Source organism: Rhineura floridana, chromosome 8, assembly GCF_030035675.1.
Source record: "Rhineura floridana isolate rRhiFlo1 chromosome 8, rRhiFlo1.hap2, whole genome shotgun sequence".
NCBI lineage: Eukaryota > Metazoa > Chordata > Lepidosauria > Squamata > Rhineuridae > Rhineura > Rhineura floridana.
In genome coordinates this window covers 113698754-113724997 of record NC_084487.1, presented here as the reverse complement: position 1 = coordinate 113724997, position 26244 = coordinate 113698754, and the positions used below count along the sequence as shown (strand labels likewise).

General features: G+C 42.3%; 2 protein-coding genes across 18 annotated transcripts in view; both read left to right on the top strand.

The window, feature by feature from the left end:
• MAGI2 (membrane associated guanylate kinase, WW and PDZ domain containing 2) overlaps positions 1–26244 on the top strand; it is a 1014264-nt gene that overhangs the window by 108856 nt on the left and 879164 nt on the right. The gene's annotated exons all lie outside the window — the stretch shown is intronic.
• Positions 23604–26244, top strand: part of LOC133390810 (E3 ubiquitin-protein ligase CBL-like) — a 30205-nt gene continuing 27564 nt past the window's right edge. The window contains exon 1 of the mRNA XM_061640204.1: positions 23604–24579. Coding sequence (XP_061496188.1) covers positions 23604–24579 — 976 coding nt within the window. The remainder of the gene's footprint in view (positions 24580–26244) is intronic.

The window sequence follows — 26244 nt, the reverse complement described above, 5'->3', positions numbered from 1 at the left end:
AAGTTCAAACATAAACCAGTTCATTCTGTTTAAGAATGCAGCAAGTCTTAAAATTCCGGGTACAAATTATCCTTAGCGGACAAGATAATAAAATCCCACCACTATTAGGTTTGTAAATGGATTAAGAACTTCCAGATTATGGAACATGTAAAACAGATGGCATGTACAGATCAGTTTCTTTTCTAGACTTAAAAGAAAATCTTTGTGTTCCTGGATAATACAATCAAATATTATGTTAACAGGAGTTTTCTCATCATCTTTTATTTCAGTTTTTATCCTGCTCTTAGGGAGCAGTTCAAAAGTACTATTGTGAGGAATGCTGTTTTGTTTCATGAAGTGGAAAAATGACTCTCCCTAAGCTTCCCATGATATGGACATTGATAGATGACAATGGGGACAGTTAGCTGTATCAAGCACTGTGACTGGAATGGTATGGGTGGAGTTTGGCATAAATAGAAAGATAAAACAATCCATTTGGATTTGCCTGGATAGCTGAATTTGGTGAAAGGTTGTAGTGTCATTACTGTGCTTTTTGTACTTCCATAATAAAAGCTCATTTGTAAATAAACAAATTATTACAACATGAAGTACTCTAAAAGATACTGGCTATTGCTATAAAAGCTGCTCTGACTTTCTCATCTCTCATAAAAGTACTCAGTCATAGGCAGAATTCATAGCCTTAACTATAAGTGGAAACAAAACTTGGATTCTAACCCATCCCCTGGCCTTCCTTGATGGATAGTTAGTGGTACATTTATTTTATTTATTTATTTTATTTCATTTATATACCGCCCTAAGCCTGACGGCTCTCTGGGCGGTGTACATAGGAGATAAAAACAGCACAATATATAACTACAATAAATATAATAAAGTCAAAAACCAAAAACAAACAAATAACAACAAAAAGCAAACAGCAAACAACATAGTTTTTATAAGACTGGACCAGCATAAAAGGAAATGATTGACATGCAATTCTGGGCAAATTTTGAAGATTTGAAGACATGTGATCTCTGGTTGCTTCTGGTGACATCTTTGCCAAATATGGAATGCTAGATGCATTTCTATTTAGATTTGCAATTGATAGTTAAGAACTTGCCACTTTCTAGGTCTGTAAAATAACTTGGACTCCCTATAGGAATCTGTTAAGATCACCTGTTAATAGACATTTGGATCAGAATCTTCACTTTAAACCCTAGTCAATACCTATCTATAAAATAAGCATCCATTTCACCTTGGCTAATAAAGCATATGAACGTGTAAATCCTGGCATTTTCAGTATGTTTCCCATTCTTTCATTTCTTTATGCTGTAGTGACTTTTAAAAGCAAATTTAGGTCAAAGTAACTTGCACGTGTGTGCCCATATTCTGAAAATAGACAATAATAATAATAATAATAATAATTTAATTTATATGTTGCCTATCTGGCCGATGGCCACTCTAGGCGACGTACAATTTAGTTGCAATAAATGCATCATAATAAAATACACATAAAATATATATAACAGTAAAACTATGAATAAAGAACAATAACAGTTCAGAGTAAAGGCGATTAGTCCTAAAAAATTATCCCTCCCCGGAAGTCCCAAAGGCCTGTCTGAAGAGCCAGGTCTTCAAGGCTTTGCAGAATACATTCAGGGAAGGGGCATGCCAAAGATCATACGGGAGGGAGTTCCAGAGAGTGGGGGCCGCCACTGAAAATGCCCTCTCCCTAGTCCCCACCAACCTAGCTGTTTTAGTTGGTGGGACTGAGAGCAGGCCCTGAGTGGCTGATCTTGTCGGGCGGCATAATTGGTGGCGCTGGAGGCGCTCCATCAGGTAAACTGGGCCGAAACCGTGTAGGGATTTAAAGATTAATACCAACACCTTGAACTGAGCCCGGAAAATAACTGGAAGCCAGTGTAGATTGAACAACACTGGGGTGATATGTTCCCAGCAGTGACAATTTGTGAGTAGTCGAGCCGCAGCATTTTGTATCAGTTGTAATTTCCAGACCGTTTTCAAGGGTAACCCCACGTAGAGCGCATTACAGTAGTCTAAACGAGAGGTGACCAGGGCATGTACTACCAGTGGGAGCTGATGAACAGGAAGGTAGGGTTGCAGCCTACGAATGAGGTGTAATTGATACCAAGCTGCCCGGCTCACTGCCGAAACCTGAGCCTCCATGGACAGCTTGGAATCAAGAACAACCCCAAGGCTGCGGACCTGGTCCTTTAGGGGCAATCTCACCCCATTGAACATCAGGTCAACATCACCCAACCTTCCCTTGTCTCCCACAAGCAGCACCTCAGTCTTATCGGGATTCAACTTCAACCTGTTCCTTCCCATCCATCCACTCACGGATTCCAGGCACTTGGACATGGTCTCCACAGCCAACTCTGGCGAAGATTTAAACGAGAGATAGAGCTGAGTGTCATCCGCATATTGGTGACACTGCAGCCCAAATCTCCTAATGATTGCCCCCAGCGGCTTCATATAGATATTAAATAGCATGGGAGAGAGGATAGAGCCCTGTGGCACACCACAATCGAGAGGCCAAGGGTCTGAAACCTCCTCCCCCAACGCTACCTGTTGATGCCTATCGGAGAGAAAGGAATGGAACCACCATAATACAGTGCCTCCTATTCCCAATCCCTCCAGGCGATGTAGAAGGATACTGTGGTCAACAGTATCAAAAGCCGCTGAGAGATCGAGGAGGACAAGAAAGGTGAATTCTCCCCTATCTAATGCCCTCCTCATATCATCAACCAGAGCGACCAAGGCTGTTTCAGTTCCATGTCCAGTCCTGAAACCCGATTGGTATGGATCCAAATAATCCGTTTCATCCAAGTGTGTCGACAACTGATTAGCCACCACTCGCTCAATGACCTTGCCCAAGAATGGTAAATTCGAAATTGGGCGAAAGTTATTCAAAACCTGGGGATCCAAGGAGGACTTCTTTAAGATGGGCTTTACAATTGCCTCCTTGAGGGCTAATGGCATTACACCCTCCTTCAAGGATGCATTGACCACCGCCTTGATCCCCTCACCCAGTTTCTCTTTGCAGCTCACGAGGAGCCACGATGGACAAGGATCATTTAGACAGGTGGTAGGCTTCACAGTCGAGAGCACCTTGTCCACATCCTCAGAAGGGAGAGGCTGAAATCGATCCCACTTGACTGGCTTGCAGCTGGCCAACTCTGATTCATTCACTGCATCCACGGTGTACGGGATCGAGCTCCGTAAATGTTCGATTTTGTCAGCAAAGTGCTTTGCTAATTTGTCACAGGAGGCCTTGGACTGTTTCAAGCGTTCCTGAGCAACTGGACCGACCTTTTCTCCCTGTAATTTTATTGCTTGATTAAGTGAAACATTAGTCTACCTGGATTGGCTTCTGTGATGGAACTGAAGGTCATTTCATGTTAAAGGGAATATTCTGACATTTCTTTAATGAGTTCAGGAAGTAATAAATCATTTTACTATTAAGGAAAGAAATCAATGTGTAGTTAAACAATCCAGATCAAATCCTGTCTCTTCATCCATACAGGAGTCCCAGAGAGGTAAACAAGTGCCCTTACAGGGAAGATTCTTGACCCATAAGTGACATCTTGCTAAATAACTCACACCACTTGCTATTATAAGTAGTTACTCCTAAACTACTGAGAGTGTCAGTGTGTCTATATTTTTAAAATATGAACACACTGTGCAGTATATACATTTTTGTTTTAAACATGCAGGACACACTTTCTAAAATAAAAATCTTCTAATTTCTGTATACCTATCTAGAAGGGGAATTTTGTGTCAGCTAGGGAATTCTTGGTGCTACTCATAAAATCATAATCACTTAGGGATTTACAGGTGCTCATCAAAATATGATCATTCTTAATATGTTATGAAATACGTAGCTCTTTCATCAAGTATATTTCTGTGTTTAATAACATCCTTGCTTTAATTAATGGTGTGATGTAATTATTATTACACAAAATACATTCGTAAACATGATAATTTATCATAAGTGGATACTTTAAAAAATCTCACAGTAATTGTAAAAAACCTGGATGTCTAACACAATCATATATGTGCCTACTCAGTAGTAGTGCCACAGAGTTCAATGGGACTAATTCCTAGTCCTAAAGTCCTGAGAGTCTGTAGGACTGCAACCTAAAAAGGAGAACATATTGCTACAGGGTTTCTTTCTTGACCACCCTGGGTAGGGAACACTCAAATTTCTGACAGATAATCAAAGGCTTTGATAAAAAGGAATATTGTCTACATTGGAGTATATTTATGTGATATTACAAAGCAAGGTACTTGTGTAATTAATGAAACGAATCTAATATATCACATAAATTATGTGATATCATGTAAGATGTCAGTAAGGACAAGGGCCAACATTCAATAAGGTCAATTAGCCTGCTCTTGGGTACATTCTAGGTTTATTGCAAAAAGACAGTGTATTTTTGGACAATATTTTATGTAGAAAAAATTGTCTATCTCATAATACCTTTACATGTTATCTGCACAGGACAAACACTCACTCTTTTTCATGGAAGCAAAGGGATTTGTGCCTTTGGTATGCATTCATAGGGGCTAGGGCCACTCCTTTCGAGCAGAGCACATACTTTTGCATACACAATTGCATGCAAACAGTCCTGTCCCTGGTTTCTCCGGTTAAAGACTTTCAGGTAATGAGGCTTGGAAAATCCTCTGTATAATGTCTCAGTGTCACTGCCAGACTGAGCAGACAAAACAAGACTAGATGTATTATGGCTCTGATCTTTATAAGTCAGCTCATTATTTATTTATTTTAAACCCTGATTTTCCAAATGAACAAATTATTTGCAAATATATAATAACACATAGTAACATAAATATAAATAAAAATAAAGATTAAAATGTAGAAATACATAATAAATAAAATCTATAGCAACATCAGTATTTTTTAAAAAACAACCCCACTATTTCAGAAGATTGCAATTTACTTGACAATGGACAACCTGTTTGACAAGTGAATTTTATTTCTGTCTAAACATGAAAGGAAAGGAGCCAACAGATCTCCTCAAGAAAGGCATTACACATTTTTGGCATCACTTTTAAAAAGAATCAGTCCCTTGTAGCTGCCTAGCACATGTCTAACACTGGTGGGATTCAGAGCAGAGGTTTTGAAACTGATCTTAGGGCATGCACAGGTTCATAGAGTTTAAGACAGTTCCTGAGAATCCTGGCCCTAGGCTATTAACATCTTTAAGTGTTAACTTAACCATTTTGAGCTTTGGGGGGGGCAGGAAACCAGTGAAGATGGCAAAGGATCACAGTTATACGTTATGACTATTGGATCTAATCAAAACTCAGGCAGTAACATTTATTCATAAGCCAATTTGATTGTTTATCACAGTAGTCACAGCATGCAAAAGCATCAGACTAGCCAAAGAGATCAGTACTTCTGAGAAATAATCTGAATAATCAAACTGAATAATGCATAATGAAGATCCGAGGACACTTGAAGCTAAGACCTAAATCCTAAGATGCCCTTTTGTGAAGAGAATGGTCCCCCAATGCTCCCGAGCAGATTTTCAGATGGCCCATGGGGCTGAGGGAGAAAGAAGAGTCAGCAAAAGAAACAGAAGTATCCTGTGAGCCAAGTTCATGGGAAGTCAGGATCCATGGCTAGGTGTATACTTTGGACTAGCCAAATTTTGTTCACTCACTTTTTAATGGAGCATCTTCGTAACATTGTTGTCAAATTGTTTTCCTGCATTCTCTCATGATTCCTCTTTGCTTTAAAATCTCAGAAATGTTTGGAAATAATGGAACAATGCTACTACCTTTTTACGAGGTGTGGTTTTGATGTGTGATGTGACATACTGGGTGGGTGTGCAGTAACATCCAGTAGGGCTGAGCTGTGGCACTACCCTCCTGACACTGGCATCACTGCAGCTTACCCTGGACTATTATAATGCCCAGAGTATGGAAAACAAACAGAACAAACTTAAACTCAATACAGAAGAGTAAATAGGTATAACTGAAACTTGGTGGGATGACTCCCATGACTGCAACACAGCAATTGAAGGATATAACTTGTTCAAAAAGAACAGAAGGAATAGAAAGGGAGGCAGAGTTGCACTATATGTTAAAAATATATATCCCTGCACGGAAATATAGGAGGATGAGCTTGGTAGCTCCACCAAGAGTATCTGGATTAAAATAAATGGGGCAAAGTATAAAAGGAACATGGTGGTTGGAGTCTACTACTGAGTACCTGCTCAAGGTGAAGACGAGGATGAAACTTTCACAAAGCAAACTGCCAATTTTTCAAGGAGGTATGATATAGTAGTAATGGAGGACTTCAATTATCCTGATATATGACGGGAGACAAATTCTGCCAAACCTGGCCCCTCCAAGAAATTCCTGACTTATGTTGGGGATAAATTTGTCCTACAGAAAGTAGAGGAAGCAACTAGAGGATCAGCTATCCATGACTTGATTCTAACCAATAAAGAGGACTTGGTGGATGAAGTGGCAGTTACGGGAACTCTGGGGAAAAGTGTCCACACTATACTTGAGTTCTTGATTTTAAAGGAAGCCAAAGCTGAGAGTAGCCATACACGTACCCTGGACTTCAGGAAAGCCAATTTTAATAAGAACAATAGTAAGTAAGATCCCATGGCAAGTGACTCTAATGAGAAAAGGAGTTCAGGATGGGTGGGATTTTCTAAAAGAGGAAATCCTAAAGACACAATGGCAAACAATTCCAGCAAGGAAAAAAGGGGGAAGACAGCAGAAGAAGCCAATGTGGCTTCACAGAAAGCTTAGAGATGACCTGAAAACATAAAAGGACACATACAGAAAGTAGAAGGAAGGCCAGACAACAAAGGAAGAGTACAGACAGGTAGCACGGAATTGCAAGAATGGCATCAGGAAGGCTGAAGCTGAGAATAAGCTGAGGTTAGTGAGAGATGCCAAAAGCAACAAAAAGCTTTCTTCAGGCACATCCATAGTAAAAGACACAGAAAAGAAATGGTGGTACAGCTACTCAATGAGGATGGCCAAATGATAACAGATGACAAAGAAAAGGCAGCAGTGCTCAATTCCTACTTTGGCTCAATCTTCTCCCAAAAGAGGGTCTATGACCCTCCTAAGAAACGAGAAGTTGAAGGGGCAGGATTGCAGCTTAAGACTGATAGATAAATGGTCAAGGAATATCTAATCACTTTGAATGAGTTCTAAACTCCAGGGCCTGATGAACTGCATCTTAGAGCAGTGGTTCCCAACCTTTATGAGTATGGGACCCCTTTTATAAGCTCAAAAAATTTCATTACCCCCCATGCTAATTGTAATTTTAGTCTCTGTTAATTGAAAAGATGATGCGTGGCAAGATCACATCTCCAAATACCCTTTTCATAAAAAGCTCCCTGCTCCTTTCTTTTCTTAATGCAAAGATCCAATCAAATTGGTATCCCCCTTCCCTTCCTCCTCCCCCACACAGTCCTGTCTCCCAACACCAGTGGGTTCCAGTGTTGAACTAAGAAGCAGGTTCAAATCTCCAGCCAACCATGAAGCCTCCTGGGTGATCTTGGACCAAACACAGTCTCTCAGCCTGACCTATATCACAGGGTTGGTGTAAGGATAAAATGGAAGGGGGGGACCATGTGCACCACCTTGAGCAACTTGGAGGAAAGGTAGGATGTAAATGCAATAATAAATAAATAAGTACATTTCTTCTGCAGTACCAGGATCTCAGCCTCAGCCAACCTTCTGAGCTTTTCTTTTAAAAAAAAAAAAAAAAATCAAGAAGCAGCAATGTGTTGGTGATTGTAATGCTAGATTGTGTACTGCAAATAACAAGTTGTGCAAACTGAGGAGGGGGGTTAGTGCTTTTAGGCCTTGGGATGATCATCAGAACTGATGACTTTCTTAGCATGCACTTGGAAAATGAAAGTGGAGCAGAAGACAGATCAGAGCACACACACACACACACACACACACACATAAACACACCTGCCCCACCTGCAAGCATATGCAGGCATTCGGGCACATGGGAGGGGGGAAGCTCTCAAATGCTGCAGTGTCTTGGAGAGAGAGATTGGGGAAGTGAAGTGTAGGTGGAAGAAAGGACAGGTGCTGGCACACACACTTAGCCTCAGAAATGGAGGGTGAGCAAGCCTTGTGCTTCTTCACTGCTTCTTGGCTCTGAAGGCGAGATCTGGGTGGCCTTGCAAATAAGAATAATTTTTAGGAGGAGGTGGCAGCGAAGCAGCAGCCAAGAAAGGCAGGCAGGCTGGCTGTCAGGAAGGAAGGGGAGACAGCCTTTCCCTGCAGCTTTGCTTCTTTTTGCTTCACAAAAAGCCCTCTCCTCTCGTTCTGAGCAAGGGTGTCATCAGCAGCGACAGAGTGATGAGACGGGAGTTGGCCTTCAAGACGCAGCTGGACAGCCACCTGTCAGGTGTACTTTAATTTGGATTCCTGCATTGAGCAGGGGGTTTGACTTGATGGCCTTATAGGACCCTTCCAACTCTATGATTCTGTGAGTCTATGGATGATGAAAAGATCAATGATAAAATGATAGAATCAATGATAGAATGGTGGAGGTGCACCAAAGTAGAAGTATGCGTAGTGGCATTTGTGGTGGGTCAGAGGTATAGAGCCACTCTCCTGACACCAGCATTGCTGCAGTTGGACAGACTACTACTCACACATCTACTTCAGTACACGTCCACGTTTCCCATTGGTGCCATTTTGTCAAAACAACCAGAGAGAAGCAAAGCAGCCACAGTTTCCTCTTCGGGAACCTACATGCTTGCTTGTTCATGCTACGTCATGCTAAGCATGACATGCAAACTTGCCCATTGACTGGAAAAACTATTTTAAAAATGGTTAGAATTATCCTTTCCTTATTCACATGGCTGTCATACTTAATAGTGCAGATGGAACATAACAGGACCTCAGGGAGGCTTAGTTGCACTCTCCACTTTTTAACTTTACACCAATCTTGTGAGGTAAGTTAGTCTAAAAGAGAGTGATTAGAACAAGCAGAGTTTTGTAGCCAAGCAGGGATTTGAACCTAAGCCTCCCTGGTTTATGTCCACCTTCCTAGTAAAAAAAGGCTAGTAAAAAATCTTGTGGTCTATTATTTTATTTACAGGGATTTATTTGCAAGGATGACCCAGTCCTATGCAGGACCAATGAAAATGAGCTGGCAGTTTAATATTACTGTTTCACCATTTCCCCATAAACTTAATTTCCCTTGAAACTGAAGGAGTCTCCCGTGGTTCAGTTACTGAACAGTACATGAAACTTCAGTTGTTTGAAGTAGCTTTTAACAGATATTTTAACAATTCAAGGGATAGCTTTTGTAAGAGCTTTTTTTAACACTTTGATCTTCACACCTACTAATTAGCACTAGTTGAATTTTAAAAGTAGCTCCATGTATTAGCTGGCTTTGCAGTAAATGGCCGCTATATACAATGTTGTGGTGGTTGGTTTTCTTTGTATTTCATTAATATGCATTTTCAAGATTCTTAATATTAGTTCTAAAGACATGAGCCCACTAGTTAAAGTGAAAGAAACACATAAGACAAAAATGTTAACATTCACTAAAAAGTAGTCAGATGGGTTAGGGTTTTTTATTATTCTGTTTTAATCTTTAATTTTCTTTAATATTAATGAAAACACAACCATATAATATGAAACTAATAAATACATTATACATATTAAAGCAGTAAAATGATAAATAAAAATATCAGTTTAACAAAGAAAAAATGATTCTGTCTCATTTCTTAACATATCTTTAGTGAACTTCACAAGACTCCCAGTAACGTGTATGGCAGAGAGCCAGTGTGGTGTAGTGGTTAAGGTGTTGGACTACGGCCTGGGAGACCAGGGTTTGAATCCCCACATAGCCATGAAGCTCACTGGGTGACCTTGGGCCAGTCACTGTCTCTCAGCCTCATGAAAACCGTAGTCATAGGATCGCCATAAGTCGGAATTGACTTGGAGGCAGTACATTTACATTTAACGTGTATGGGTCTGCATTCTCCTGTACCTTTTTTGCCCAATACATTAGAAATAGGCTCCATTTTCTGATAAAATGGTTATAAATTGTTGGCCCTATCCAACTCTTTCATTGTTGATGAGCTTTGCCATGTTTGTGATATTCTGTGGTATTTTTATATATTCATTAATTGAGGGTTTTATATGTCTTTCTCATTAGAACAAATGACCATTCTCGCAGTTGTTTGTTTATTAGATTTATATCTTGCCCTTTCTCCCAGTAGGAGCCCAGGGTAGCTATATGTTGAATTAGTTCATAGTCTTCAGAAGGAACTTGTTCCCTCAAATATCCAAATAATAAAACTAGGGTTAGGCTTTAAAAAAAAGTTGTAAATCAAAGATGGGAAATCAGTAGCTGTCATGGCCCCGTCGGAGGACTCATCAGACGAGGATGACTCAGGAGTAACAGCAGCAGACCCAGAAGCAGCAGACCCAGAAGGAGAAATGGAGGAAACTCCTGAGAACCCAGCTCCTTCTCCCCCTCAGCTGCAGAGCACCCCAGACACAGCTGAAGCCCTTCAGCCAGACGCAGCCAGTGAACAGGATACTCCCCCTCACCTGCAAAATGTAGACAACAGAAGGTCAGGCAGCAGAGGGGCAGGCCTGTCCACTTAAGGCCAAAACACTGATGGCTCACACCTGCTGACAAACCTGCTCCTTAAAAGACAAACCTTGGCTTCAGCTTGTTGCTGACTACAACATCAGGTGTGGCTTCGTGTGTTTCCAGATTCCCTGAACCTGATCTTGGACTGACCCCTTGGCAATTGAACCCGGACCTCTACTGACCTCGCTTCTGGACTTCTGGCTTGGCATGTAAGCTTGGAAAGGGCCTTGCCCTTATTGCACTTCATCCTCGTTAGCCTGGCAGATTTAAGACCAAGCTGCCAGCTAAGGACTTTCCCGCCCTGGTAAATACCCAGGAATTTCCAGCCCCCGCCTGCACTGCTGTCTCGGTGCAGAGCTGACAGTAGCTCTCCAGATGTTGCTGAACTCTGATCAGCTCCACTAAGCATGGCCAATGATCAGGGATGATGGGAGTTATAGTCCAGAAACATCTGGAGGGCCACAGGTTCCCCACTGCAGCCAAGGGTTAAAATAATACACAGATGCAGAAGCTGGGTGGAACTATGGGCCACTTTATTAAATGTTAAACCAAGCCCTTTAACTAAAACCTGTAGAGAGAAAATACAAGTGCGGGAGCTGGCTGTAAGCAAAATATCAATCTACAGCCATCAGGCAACCAACCTCTGCCAGGGCAAGGGCAAGCCCTTCTGCTTACGCCCTACCCCCACCACACCCTGAAGGTGAGAAGGGTGGCCTTTCCACATCACCACCCCCCAGGGCCCTACAACTCCAGGTGGATGAGGTAAGTTGGCCCCAAAGGCAGCCCATATCCTGCCCCCTGGCCATACAGCCCTGAACTGCAAGCCTCTGTAGCCTCCAATCACTCCCAAGGGTGCCTAAGGGGGGCATTTAGCTGTCTTTACCTGCTTCCCTTCCTGCACCTTCTTGCCAAACAGCCTAAAACTAAATTCCATCATAACCGATTAATCTTTGAAATTGCCAGATTTGCTGAAACAGCCCAAACCACCTAATATAACGCGGAGCAGGAGTTCCTGTTTTATATGGTCGAAGTCAGCTTGCACTTTCAGGAACGGAGTAGGCTACAAGTCTCAATACACATTTAAAATATATTTCAATATCTGGGTTGTATCAAGCATTAGCCCTACTTAGAGTAGACCCATTGAAATTGACACTTGATTAACAGGGCTCATTAATTTCAATGGGTTTACTCTGAATAAGTCTTAGTTGGATACAATCCATTGTCTTTCTTTATAACTGGCTCATTTAATGCAGTTTGATAGCTGTGGTACATGGATAATTCCTTATTCATTTCTGATGGGCAAAGCTGAGGGAAGTTTAACACTGAATCAACTGGAGTGGGAGAAGCTTGGTTTTTTTAACAAATTATCTGATCTTCATAAATTTGGCCACAGAATTTCTGAACCACTCATCTAGTGGTATCAATAGATTCTAATGTCATGTCAGGACATACATTCATTACTGGTTCCTTAGTGCCATCTACTGCATTGTTGTATGTACTTATTGCAGAGCATACTGTTTACCAAGACAGGTGGAGTATACCGCATGGATTTTCTGTCCCAGAGCCAGAATTATCAGTCAACCAATCAATCATTTATAACGGTCAATGACCAGCACTATAAGAGCCAGAATTATAAACAGATATATATTTGGCAGCCTCAGCTATCACTAATATTAATAGCAGGTTATAATTGCTGCTATTAATTATAATTATACTAGTAGCAATATAGTAGTATGTAATTATAATTTTAAAACTAGATGTGTTTCATAATGTAAGATTAAATAAATATACAGCAAAATCATAAATAGGGTCATATTTCCTGGGTATCCTCCTGTGCCAGGTTTGCTAGGTTCCATTAGGAAAGCCTCAGATGTAGTGAAAGAACTGGAGAATATGGCATATTTGGTTTTGAATTCTACCACACCTATTATTTTATTTATTTATTTATTAGATTTATTAGTCGCCCATCTGGCTGGTTGTCCAGCCACTCTGGGCGACGTACAGAATAAAAACATATAATTATATTAGAACATTAAAAATCTCAACAACAATAATAAAACCTAACCCGCCCCCAAAGCCTGTCCGAAGAGCCAGGTCTTCAAGGCCCGGCAGAAGCTCATCACAGAGGGGGCATCTACATACATTAGATATAATAACCAGTTTTCCTAACTCCAGTTGAGCTTATCTGGTGGCAAAGAAGCCCTCTTTAGCACAGGAAGTCTTACTTCTGAGAAAACATATTTATTTATTTGTATACTGCCCTCTAAGAAAACATCAGGGTGGTGTACAACCTAAAAACATTTAAAAGCAATACAAAACCTTCATTAGAATGACTAGCTACTCAAGAAACGTTTTGAACAGCTGCATAGGCCATTGGCACAAAAAGTGATGTCTGAAAGTTAAAAGCGAGGGTGCCTGTTAGATCTCTGCTGGAAGAGTGTCCCACAGCATGGGACCAGCAGCACTAAATGGCCATCTTCTCTTTGAGGCCAGTCAGGCCTCTGTAACACAGGGGACAACTAACAAAGTTTCTCCAGATGATCTCAGTGATCAGGCTGGGGTATAGGGTGGTGCTTAAGGTATCTTGGACCCAAGTTGTTCAGGGATTTGTATATCAACACAAAAGCCTTAAACTTGGCCTGGCAGGATATGGGCAGCCAGTGCAAATGTTTTAGTAGAAGCGTCACATGCTGTCGGCTGTTTGCCTCAATCAGGATTCTAGCTGCTGCATTCTCAACCAGCTGCAGCTTCTGAACTAGGCCCAAGGGCAGACTCATATAGAACACATTGAAGTCATCGACTCTCAAGGTTACCAGTGCATGGACGACAGTGGCCAAGTTATCCCAATCCAGACTTGGCTGTAGCTGGTGTAGCAGAAGAAGCTGGTAAAAGGTATTTCTAGCCACCGAGGTCGTTTGGGTCTCTAATTACAAAAGATATCCAGGAGTACCCCCAAGCTATGTACCTGTTACTTTCCAGGGTGTACAACCCCATCGAAAACAGGCAACTGGCCTATCTTCCGGAGAGGAAAAGCCTCTATCTTCACAGGATTCAAATTCAGTTTATTGGCCCTCATCCACCCCACTATTGCATTGAGACACTGGTCCAGAGTTTGCACAGCCTATCCTGATTCAAATGTTATAGAGAAGCAGTTGTGTGTTATTAGTGTATCAATGGCACCATGCTCCAAAATTCCTAATGACCACTCCCAGTGAATAGCATGAATATTAAATAGCATTGGAGATAATAGCACAGGTGCCAGCAAGTCACAGACCTCTCCACCAATGCTAATCTCTGGACTCAACCACACAGGTAGGAATGGAACCACTGTAGTACAGTGCCTCCAATAACCATCCACATAATTGATCCAGGAGGATACCATGGTAAATGGTATCAAAAGCCATTGAGAGAATAATAGTAACAGGGTTGTGTGATGCGTCCTTCCCTGGCTCTCCCTGTCAGGTTCCTACCTGCTCGTGGTTACTGCCTGTCTGTAGGCACCACCAGGGACTCCACCAGTCCGGACCGCTCTCTCTTATGGTTTCTCTCCCCGCTCTAGCACAGATCTCAACAGATCCCCCTGCTAGGCAACCACCAGTAACGTCCCAATACTAGTATTCCCAGAGACTCTGAATACTGGTATTGTTATTCTCTTCACCGCTGCCACCATTTGTTACAGTTCCCCTTCAGCCTTGGTCATTACCTTACCCTCCCTTCTGGTCTGTGAAACCCCAGCCAAGGATCAGGCCTTTGGTAAACCAAATTAAGTATTTATTACAGATAACAAAGCTAACAAGATTAACAAGATTTCTTCTTAAGGCACATAAGCATCTGGTTTTACTCAATACTAATCCGAACTCCACCTCCCTCCTTCTCCACTCTCTCCTGGCAAACAACTCTCTCAAACCCACCAAGCAATCCACTCTTTCTCTTCTCCCCCCCCCCGATTCCACTCTCACTCTTCCTTTTATACATTCAGCCATTTTAAACACTCAGCCAATCATCTCGCATTCTACTGCCCATTCACTCCCCCTCCTCTTTCACTCCACTTACCATGTATCTTCTAAAACAACAACACTTACCATATATATATTAATATAGGAACATCACATTTCCCCCCCTTAAACAACAGCAGAGTATTATTCCTGTTCCAGGATTTATACGTCGCGTTAACAAATAAAAGTCTCTATGGGGAAAATGTCTTTCTTTGTTCCTCTGTCTGGTCACGTCACTGCAGTCCCAGCCACTTGCCTGGAAAGTCCATCAGCCAGTACATTGTCCTTGCCTTTGATGAACTGGAAGTCCACTTGATAGTCCTGTAGGGCCCAGGACCACCTCTGCAGCATAGTGTTATGGTTTTTCATAGTCTGCAACCATAACAAGGCCCGATGATCCGTAGTCACTGTGAATCTTCATCCCCACACATATGGGCGCAACTTGTTCAGTCCCCACACGACCGCTAGGCACTCCTTCTGGACCGACGAATAGTTTTTCTCCCTCGGCGTCAGCTTGCGACTCAGGTACGCCACTGGATGTCTGGTGCCTTCTCTCTCCTGTAGCAAGACGACTCCCAGCGCCAGGTCCGACGCATCTGTAGCCACGATGAATGGTTTCTCATAGTCTGGTGCTATTAATATGGGTCCTTGGCACAAGGCTTGCTTCAGTAGATCAAAAGCCTTCTGACATTCATCCGTCCATACCACACGCTCAGAACACTTCTTCTTTGTTAATTCATGCAAGGGGGTTGCTATTTCCCCAAAATTTCTCACAAACTTCCTATAAAATCCAGCCACACCCAGAAATGCCCTTACTTGTTTTTTGGTTAAGGGGATCAGCCACGCTTGTATTGCCTCCACCTTGCTCCATAAGGGGGTGATTTTCCCACTCCCCACCTTATGTCCTAAATAGATTACTTCCTTTAGTCCAAACTGGGATTTCTTAGCTTTTATTGTGAGGCCTGCTTTTCTTAAGGCCTCCAATACTGTTGTCAGGTGTTGGACATGCTCAGGCACTGACTTGCTAAAAATGGCTACATCATCGATATAGGCCACTGCAAAATCTGACATGCCTCGCAACACAGTATTGATTAGCCTCTGAAATGAACTTGGTGAGTTCCTTAGTCCCATGGGTAAGGTCACAAACTCATATAACCCATCTGGTGTACTGAAGGCAGTTTTGGCTCTGGATTGCTCGTCTAGTTCCATTTGCCAAAATCCTTTACAGAGATCTAGTGTAGAGCTAATGGTTGCTGCCCCCAATAACTCTAACATTGCGTGTACCCTAGGCATAGGATACGCATCTGGGACAGTAATTTTATTGATTAGCCGATAATCAATGCAAAACCTTGTCGTTCCATCTTTCTTCGGAACCAGGACAATACTTGAGGCCCAGGGACTGATGGATTCCCTGATCACTCCTAATTCCAGCATATCTTCCACCTCCTTTTTGATCTCATTCAAAACTTTCCCATTCACACGGTACGGAACAGATCTGATTGGGGCATGATCTCCAGTATCAATGGAATGTATAACTATACTGGTTCGGCCAGGTTTGTTGCTAAAGAGATTCCTATAGGTTTTCAAAACTCTCAGAATCTCTTCTTTTGCTTCCTCCTCTACCTCCTCTAACCATTCCACTTGATCTACCCCTCCTTTGTCTTTGCTTTCCTGTACCAAATCTGGAAGTTCAGGCCCACTTCCCTCAGGGAATAAGGTAACTTGCAACACCTGTGCATCCCTGGTATGGTAAGGCTTTAACATATTTACATGAACCACTTTGCTTTTGTTTAATTGGTCTGTGGTGATTACATATGTCACTGTGTCAAGCCTTTCTCTGATGGTATATGGTCCTTCCCAGTTAGCCTGTAATTTGTCATGTTTCCTGGGTATGAACGCCATAACCATATCTCCCACATCATACACACGTTCTCTGGCTGTTCTGTCATACCAGTAACTTTGCTTCTCCTGTGCATGACTCAAATTCTCTTTCACTACTTCCATCACTGATGTTAATTTATTGCGGAATTCCAATACAAAATCTACTACAGATGTTTTGTACTCTCCCAGAGTTCCTTCCCATGAATTTTTTAATAGTTCCAAAGGTCCCCTCACTTTTCTAGTGAACATGAGTTCAAAGGGTGAGAAGCCTGTTGACTCTTGAGGGACTTCTCTGTATGCAAACAAGAAGCATCCCATCATGCCCTTCAAAACTCCATTAAATCTGGTTCTGTATTTGCTAGGTACTATCAATTGCTTCTCTGGTTCACATTCATCCTTTCTCTCAGCAGGCATCCACAGTCTATATAAAATCCCATTCTCACACACAACTTGATTCCTCAGTTTGTCAGTGAAAGGAATCTGTTGGGTCAGAGCTTGTTCCTTTATCTGCTTCAAACTTATATCTTTATGCAGCTCTTCCCTGAATTGCTCTGCTTCTTTCCCAGAGACCACTTGATACAATTTGTCTCCTTCAGCAGGCCTGCTAGTGGTTGCTATGGTGACCTGAGGCTGGTTAACAGATTCCACCCTGTTTGTTTCAGCCCCCCTTAATATGGCTTCTTTTTCTCTGCCAAGTTGCTGTCTGGTCACTACATAGATCTTTCCTTGGGCGCCCATTACATCCCTTCCCAGTATTACTGGTTCTTGTTGCTGGGCAATAATACCAACTTTATATTGGCCCTTTCGGCCTCTCCATTCCATTTTCACTAGGGCCACAGGCAAACTCTCTGGTTGACCCCTCACTCCTTGGATAGTCACTGTTTCCTGAGGTAATATTACCTCAGATTTTATTAAATCTGGCCTCAGTAATGTCTGAGCGGCACCAGTATCAAGCAATGCCCAATAATTTGCCCCTTGTACACTTACTTCCTCTCTCAGAGACCAATCAAGGTCTGTTACTTCTGTCCAGTTTATCTGGCAGAACTGAACCTTTTTCGCTGTTTCTAAAGCCTTGGGCTCTGTTTTCACTGCCCTTGTCTGAGCAGGATTACTAATGGGGTTGGCAACCTCACATTGAAAACGTAGGTGCCTCGGTCTACCACATTTGTAGCATAATTTCTCCTCACTTTTAGGGTACACAGATCCACTCTGGGGTGTCCTGTGCCCTTCAGATTTTAATGGAGGACTCACTCGCTGTGGTACCACATCCCTTCTGCCAGCACTATATGGTCTGGGTTTAAACTCTCTTGATGTTTTCCCCACCCAGCCAGTTCTATTGGAGGCGAAGTGATCCGCCATCTCTGCGGCCTCCTGCACAGATGTAGGGGAACGGTCTTTGACCAGGAGCCTTATTTCTGGTGGTAACTGATGGTATAATTGATCCAGTATCATGAGGCTTTTCACCTCTTCCACTGACTGAGCTTTGGCACTACTCATCCACTTTCCAAATATATCCATCAACTTTGCTCCCAGTTCCACAAAAGACCTCCCTGTCTGTATCTGGCAATTTCTGAAAAGCTTTCTAAAATAATCAGGCCCCAGTCTGAATCTTTTAAACACTGCTTCTTTGAATTCAGCATAGGTGACGGGCCTGTCTGAGGGGAAATATTGGTATACCTCAGCCAATTCCCCTTTCATCAGATTTGATAAATACTGCATGTATTTATCTTCAGGTAGCCCCCACAGCTGCTTTTTCAAAGGTGCTGAGGTAAATTTGAGGATCTTGACCAGGCTCATAGACAGCAAAGTCCTTTGGAGTAATCTTTATTTTTGCTCCATCTCTGTCCTTTCTTGTTTCCTCAGAATGAAACTTCTCTCTTTCAAATTTTAACTTTTCTACTTGTAATTCGGCATCCACTGCTCATTGCTTCTCCCTCTCCTCAAACCCCATTCTCATTCTCTCAGTTTCCATCTTCAACTTCTCAGCTTCCAACTCTCGCTGTTTATCTTCTTCCTCAGCCTCAAAGACCCGCTGCTTTTCTTTCTCATCAGCCTCCCTCCTCAATCTCTCAGCTTCCAACTCCCTCTGCTTGTCTTTTTCCTCAGCCTCCCATCTTAACTTCTCTCTCAAGTACTCTATATAAGCGGGATTGCTTAAATATCCTTCTGGGGTCTCTTCTCTGACAGGTTGTTTTTGCTGGGCAGTTGCAAATCCTATAAGTGCTACCCTCAATTCATCTACCCCTTTACCCTCGTGAGGTAAATTGAATGTTATGCACTTCTCCACCAGCTCCTCTCTTTTCATTTTTATGTATTCAGCCATGGTGTTTGAGTTCACTCACTCTTTGCCACACACTCTTTGCCAGTCACTCTCACAAGAAATCTTGTTTTGTTATTTCTGTTTGCCACACCACTGTATCTGGATTCTCTGTTGTTCGTATCCCACCGCTACTGACACCACGTGTCTTTGGAACTCTCTTTGGTTCGTATCTGGATTCTCTGTTGTTCGTATCCCACCGCTACTGACACCACATGTGATGCGTCCTTCCCTGGCTCTCCCTGTCAGGTTCCTACCTGCTCGTGGTTACTGCCTGTCTCTAGGCACCACCAGGGACTCCACCAGTCCGGACCGCTCTCTCTTATGGTTTCTCTCCCTGCTCTAGCACAGATCTCAACAGATCCCCCTGCTAGGCAACCACCAGTAACGTCCCAATACTAGTATTCTCAGAGACTCTGAACACTGGTATTGTTATTCTCTTCACCGCTGCCACCATTTGTTACAGTTCCCCTTCAGCCTTGGTCATTACCTTACCCTCCCTTCTGGTCTGTGAAACCCCAGCCAAGGATCAGGCCTTTGGTAAACCAAATTAAGTATTTATTACAGATAACAAAGCTAACAAGATTAACAAGATTTCTTCTTAAGGCACATAAGCATCTGGTTTTACTCAATACTAATCCGAACTCCACCTCCCTCCTTCTCCACTCTCTCCTGGCAAACAACTCTCTCAAACCCCACCAAGCAATCCACTCTTTCTCTTCTCCCCCCCCCGATTCCACTCTCACTCTTCCTTTTATACATTCAGCCATTTTAAACACTCAGCCAATCATCTCGCATTCTACTGCCCATTCACTCCCCCTCCTCTTTCACTCCACTTACCATGTATCTTCTAAAACAACAACACTTACCATATATACATTAATATAGGAACATCACAGGTTGCTACTCCCTCGGTCTCTCTCCCAATACAGGTCATCCATCAGGGCAACCAAGGCCGATTCAGTCCTGAAACCATGCCTAAACACAGTTTAATCCAGGTAATCTGTATCATCCAGGAACACTTGCAGTTGTTCTGCCACCACCCTCTGCACCATCTCCCCTCAAATTCATAGGACTGCAGTGTTTATTTTTGTGATACTGAAAAACTTTCAGTCAGTGGGATTACTCTAGAATAAATGCCATACATTCCATAGATAGGACATAAGTTTTAACATCTAAAATTACTTTGCCTTCCTGACTTCTTCCTCCCTGTCACCTTTTTACTTTTACATAAAAAATAATTGAGTCGATTACTCTGCCCTTGATGCTGCCCAGGCAATACATTTTCATGTCATGTATAATTTGTTTCAGTATAGAAGTGCATCAATCAAAACACTTTTCAAAACTGATAACTAGAAGTATATATGAAATGGAAAAGTGGACAACATGCATTGTGGACCAAATTGCCCTGCTTAGATTAGATAAATTGTTTTCATATTTAAATTTGCAAATATGTATTACAAGTTTACTATTACTTTCACTTTACAGATTGGTGGAAGGTAAGGAAGGTAAGGTAAGGAAGGATTGTAAATGTGTCTGAGGTTGAGTAGGAAACTACATCCAAGTGTCCTTGCTCTAAACACACTAGTGTACTACATTGGTCTCTGATTATATACTACTTGTTCATTCATCTAGATTTCTCCCACTCCCCGACGCCAATTACTTCACACTAATATTTTTCTCGTACACCTATATACCATAGATAAATATGTGAGTCTCTGTCTGAAGCAGTTGATCATTTAGGGTGCTAAGTAAATAATTGATCAAAGTAATTAATATGCTTTTAAAATATGCAAGTAAGTGTACGCCAAAGGATTTGACGTGGATAATTACTTAAATATGAAAGAACCCCTTTTTCCTGCAAAAGTATAAAGGATGTTTCTCACAAATTCTTTTAAGCTTTAATAGTTCCATGTATATAGGTCACTGAAATAAGATTCTTATTTTGCCTTTAAAATAAATAATTAATTCACAGAACTAATATATAGACCACACAAATGGTAATGGATGATTCCTGCCAGTCTTTGATTTTGACTTTTTTCTGCATTAAAAGCTTGTCTTTGTACTGTTAACAAGTAGATTCTGACTACCCAGTAGCAATTCTCCACTGACAGCAGGATTCAAAGCCTGCCTTAAGTATATATCAACACAGTTTCATTATTGCTTCTGTTCTTTAGATTTAAATCCCTGTAAACCATTGGGCTAGATCTGATGAGGAGATAGACATTTATAATCACTTTGAATGAGCCGACATTCCAAAGATCTTAATCAGTGTAGCAGAAACATTGAGACTTGAGCCAGTCTTGCTTTGTTATGTAACTTTGGAACAATCTGATTGTATCACTTCATATATTCCAAAGAGAAAGCTTTATTACCAGTGTTCATGCCACAAGTTTCCTGCTTCCTGAGTCAGTGAAGTCCACTGTAACATTTATTGTTATTTTCATAAAACATAATCTTACTCTACAAATTGTCTTCTCCTCCCTCCTCCTCTTCACACTCTGATCCTGTTTAACTCAAACCATAGCTTACTGTTATATCTGAACCAGCAAACTTTGGTTTGTGTTTGCTTACCAAAACAGGATTGGAAACTGTGGTTTGAATTTGGTTTCCAATTCTTTGGGGTTTGGGGCAAACACAAACTGTAGTGGACCAAGGATCTCTTCCTTGTCCCAAAAATAAAGATGTTCCATATTACCCCTCTTACAGTGATATACAGGCAAATTTGAAGCTAACCTCTCAAATTAACCTTGTGCTGATTTCTGGATCCACATCAGGATTATATAAGATCCTTCTTGCTGGAATTCCTAAGCCTAACCAAAGTGCTTCCTTCCTCTTCTTGCCTGCTCATTTTCCTGAATGCAAACTTAAGTCACATCTTAAATTATTTCAGGAGTAGCCACCCTCCCAGGCTACACCTACCTCCCACTGGCATGGGCTGGCCACACCACTTCCCATGTTGTTATATTAGCATGCTGTGCGCACATGCTTGTCATCACCCAAGATGGTGGTGGGCCTGTCCGTGCCTTCACTGACAACTTAGGTGATGCAAGGCTTGCGTGTGCTAACGTGCTGCCTATTTAAGTCCCTGGCAGTGGCAGCCCATGTCCCTGGCACCTTTGGAGGCCCCTTGCACTCTGGTGTTGGCCCTGTGTTTGGAAGTCTCTGGGTGTGTGTGTTTGTTTGGGAGTCCCTGGGGAGGGGAGTTGGATATCCCAGGATGTGTGTATTTTTGGAGTCCTTGGGTGTGCATGTGTGTGTTTGGGAGTCCCTGGGTGTGTGTGCATTTAGGAGTAGTCCTGGGGTGAGGTGCCCTAGTTTCTCTATATTATTCTAAAAGACCTTGTAGATATTATGCATTTGACTAAAGTATTAATCATGTTAAATTTCCATTTACATACAGGCTTTGGGATATTTGTAAAAGAGTGGTCTTTTTCAAAGCAAACACCTATCTTTGCTTACTTCTCATAACAGAGGCTATCATAGATCTATGATGGAAAAAATGTACTGGTAGTATAAAACCATTCAAGATGTAAATATGGAAAATAATGGGGTTGGCCATTTTTATTGATAATAGAAGATCTAGCTCTATTTAGTACAAAGAGCACAGTAAACATTTTTCAAATACATAAGAGATGTTGAACATCATCTTGTAGATATGACTGACCTATGCATGCTTTTGGGATGTTTCCAGGGAAGCTGGTGGTGTGTCTGTCATTTCTGTGCTATTTTTGTATTTTCTGGTTCTGTGTTTTTCCTCTCATTTTCTTGACTTAGCACATATTGGATACAGTGATTGTTCTGCATATAGATAACCTGCTACAGGTTGAGTGTTGCTTCTAACAAGCTACTTACCTGGGCAAGCTTGAATGGGGAGAGGCTGGTTTAGCACACTGGAATGCAATTAAAGCTTCTTTCAGGAATCATAGAATAGTAGAGTTGGAAGGGGCCTATAAGGCCATCAAGTCAAACCCCCTGCTTAATGCAGGAATCCAAATCAAAGCATTCCCAACAGATGGCTGTCCAGCTGCCTCTTGAATGTTTCCAGTGTCGGAGAGCTGACTACCTCTCTAGGTAATTGGTTCCATTGTCCTATGGCTCTAACAGTTAGGAAGTTTTTCCTGATGTCCAGACAAAATCTGGCTTCCTGCAACTTGAGCCCATTATTCTGTGTCCTGTACTCTGGGACAAATGAGAAGAGATCCCGACCCTCCTCTGTATGACAACCTTTCCTGTACTTGAAGAGTGCTATCATATCTCTCCTCAGTCTTCTCTTCTCCAGGCTAAACATGCCCAGTTCTTTCAGTGTCTCCTCATAGGGCTTGGTTTCCAGTCCCCTGATCATCCTTGTTGCCCTCCTCTGAACCTGTTCCAGTTTGTCTGCATCCTTCTTGAAGTGCGGAGACCAGAACTGGATGCAGTATTCAAGATGAGGCCTAACCAGTGCTGAATAGAGGGGAACTAATACTTCACGCGATTTGGAAACTATACTTCTGTTAATGCAGCCTAATATAGCATTTGCCTTTTTTGCAGCCACATCACACTGTTGGCTCATATTTAGCTTGTGATCATTGACAATTCCAAGATCCTTCTCAAATGTCGTACTGCTGAGCCAAGTATCCCCCATCTGGTCAGTTGGGCGTGTTTCCGGCGCTGCCTTCCTCTCCTCCGCCTCGACAGTCAGTGGTAAATCCAGGGAAGGAGCAGCCTCGCAGAAGGGACACGACTTAGCCACCCCTACTGCTGCCCCTCAGTCACTGCTCCCCATCCCGCCGCCCCCATGTCTGCCCTGCTGAAGAAGGGCCCTGGTGGGCTGATTGGGTTCGTGAAGGATGCCTTGCAGCCGCACCACCACCACCACCACCTCGGGCCCCACCAGCCTGGCACGGTGGACAAGAAGATAGTCGAGAAATGCTGGAAGCTCATGGACAAGGTTGTGCGTTTGTGTCAGAACCCCAAGTTGGCACTAAAAAACAGCCCACCCTACATTCTAGACCTGCTTCCTGACACTTATCAGCATCTTCGAACTATCCTGTCACGCTATGAGGGGAAGATGGAGACTCTAGGAGAAAATGAATACTTCAGGGTGTTCATCGAAACCCTGATGAAAAAGACAAAACAAATGATCAGCCTCTTTAAAGAAGGAAAAGAGAGAATGTACGAGGAGAATTCCCAGCCTAGGCACAGCCTTACAAAACTGTCTTTGATCTTCAGCCACATGCTAGCAGAGCTGAAAGGTATTTTCCCAAGTGGACACTTCCAGGGAGACACATTCCGGATCACAAAGGCAGCAGAGTTCTGGAGAAAAGCGTTTGGAGAAAAGACCATTGTCCCATGGAAGACCTTCCGCCAGGCCTTACATGAAGTACATCCTATAAGTTCAGGGCTAGAGGCGATGGCGCTGAAATCTACCATTGATCTGACGTACAATGATTACATTTCAGTGTTTGAATTTGATATCTTTACCCATCTCTTTCAGCCATGGTCATCTTTGCTCAGGAACTGGAATAGCCTTGCAGTGACTCACCCTGGTTACATGGCATTCTTGACATATGATGAGGTCAAAGTGCGACTTCAGAAATTCATTGGCAGTTACATTTTCCATCTAAGCTGTTCGCGACTTGGTCAGTGGGCAATTGGTTATGTCACCGCAGATGGAAATATTCTCCAGACAATCCCCCACAACAAACCTCTTTTTCAAGCACTGATTGGTGGCTTCAGGGAAGGCTTTTACTTGTATCCCCCATCTTATAACTGTGCATTTGGTTTCTTTTTCCTAAGTATAGAACTTTGCATTTATCCCTGTTGAATTTCATTCTGTTGTTTTCAGCCCAATGCTCCAGCCTATCAAGGTCCCTTTGAATTTTGTTTCTATCTTCCACGGTATTAGCTATGCCCCCCAATTTTGTATCATCTTCAAATTTGATAAACATGCTCTGTACCTCCTCATCCAAGTCATTAATAAAAATGTTGAAGAGCACTGGGCCCAGGACCAAGCCCTGTGGTAACCTGCTCGTTACTTCCGCCCAGGTTAAGGAGGAACCATTGACAAGTACTCTTTGAGTATGATTCTGGAGCCAGCTGTGAATCCATCTGATAGTTGTTCAATCCAGCCCACATTTCGCTAGCTTGCTAATCAGAATATCATGGGGCACTTCGTCAAAAGCTTTGCTGAAGTCGAGATATATTATGTCCACAGCATTCCCACAGTCTACAAGGGAGGTTACCCAATCAAAAAATGAGATAAGATTAGTTCGGCAAGATTTGTTCTTCATAAATCCATGTTGGCTCCTAGTAATCACTGCATTGTTTTCAAGGTGCTTGCAGACTGACTGCTTTATAATCTGCTCCAGAGTTTTTCCAGGGATTGATGTTAGGCTGACTGTTCTGTAGTTCCCCGGTTCCTCCATTTTGCTCTTTTTGAAGATAGGGACAACATTAGCTCTACTCCAGTCATCCAGCACTTCACCAGTCCTCCACGATTCCGTAAAGATAATAGACAGCGGTTCTGAGAGTTCTTCAGCCAGTTCCTTCAATTCTCTAGGATGCAGTTTATCAGGCCCTGCCGATTTGAACTCGTTCAAAATGATTAGGTATTCCTTGACCGTTTGTCTATCAATCTCAAGCTCCAATCCTGCCCCTTCTACTTCATGTTTCCCAGGAGGGTCATAGACCCTTTTTTGGGAGAAGACTGAGCCAAAGTAGGAATTGAGCACTTCTGCCTTTTCTTTGTCATCTGTTATCATTTGGCCAACCTCATTGAGTAGCTGTGCCACCATTTCTTTTCCCTGTCTTTTACTATGGATGTGCCTGAAGAAAGCTTTTTTGTTGCTTTTAGCATCCCTCGCTAACCTCAGCTCATTCTCAGCTTTAGCCTTCCTGACACCATCCCTGCAATTCCATGATACCTGCCTGTACTCTTCCTTTGTGGCCTGGCCTTCTTTCCACTTCCTGTATGTATCTTTTGTTTTCAGGTCACCTCTAAGCTTTTTGTGAAGCCACATTGGTTTCTTCTGCTGTCTTCCCCCTTTTTTCCTTGTTGGAATTGCTTGCCATTGCACTCTTAGAATTTCCTTTTTTAGAAACTCCCACCCATCTTGGACTCCTTTTCTCATTAGGGTCGCTTGCCATGGAACCATACTTACAATTGTTCTGAGTTTATTGAAATCAGCTTTCCTGAAGTCAACAGTCCATCTAGCTGATCTAAAATGGTTTGTGTTTCCTTGGGATACTTTCCTTTAGCTTTTGTTGTAATTGACACAATTCTATTATAAATCCTTGTAAAATATATTATAATGCTCATTAATGCCCTTTGATGTAAAGGATCGTGTTTGTTGAGGTTCTCTCTCACCACCAATACATTATTAATCTTGTGTAAGGTGAAGCTTCTCTTCAGTAACAATGATGAAATTAATAAATAG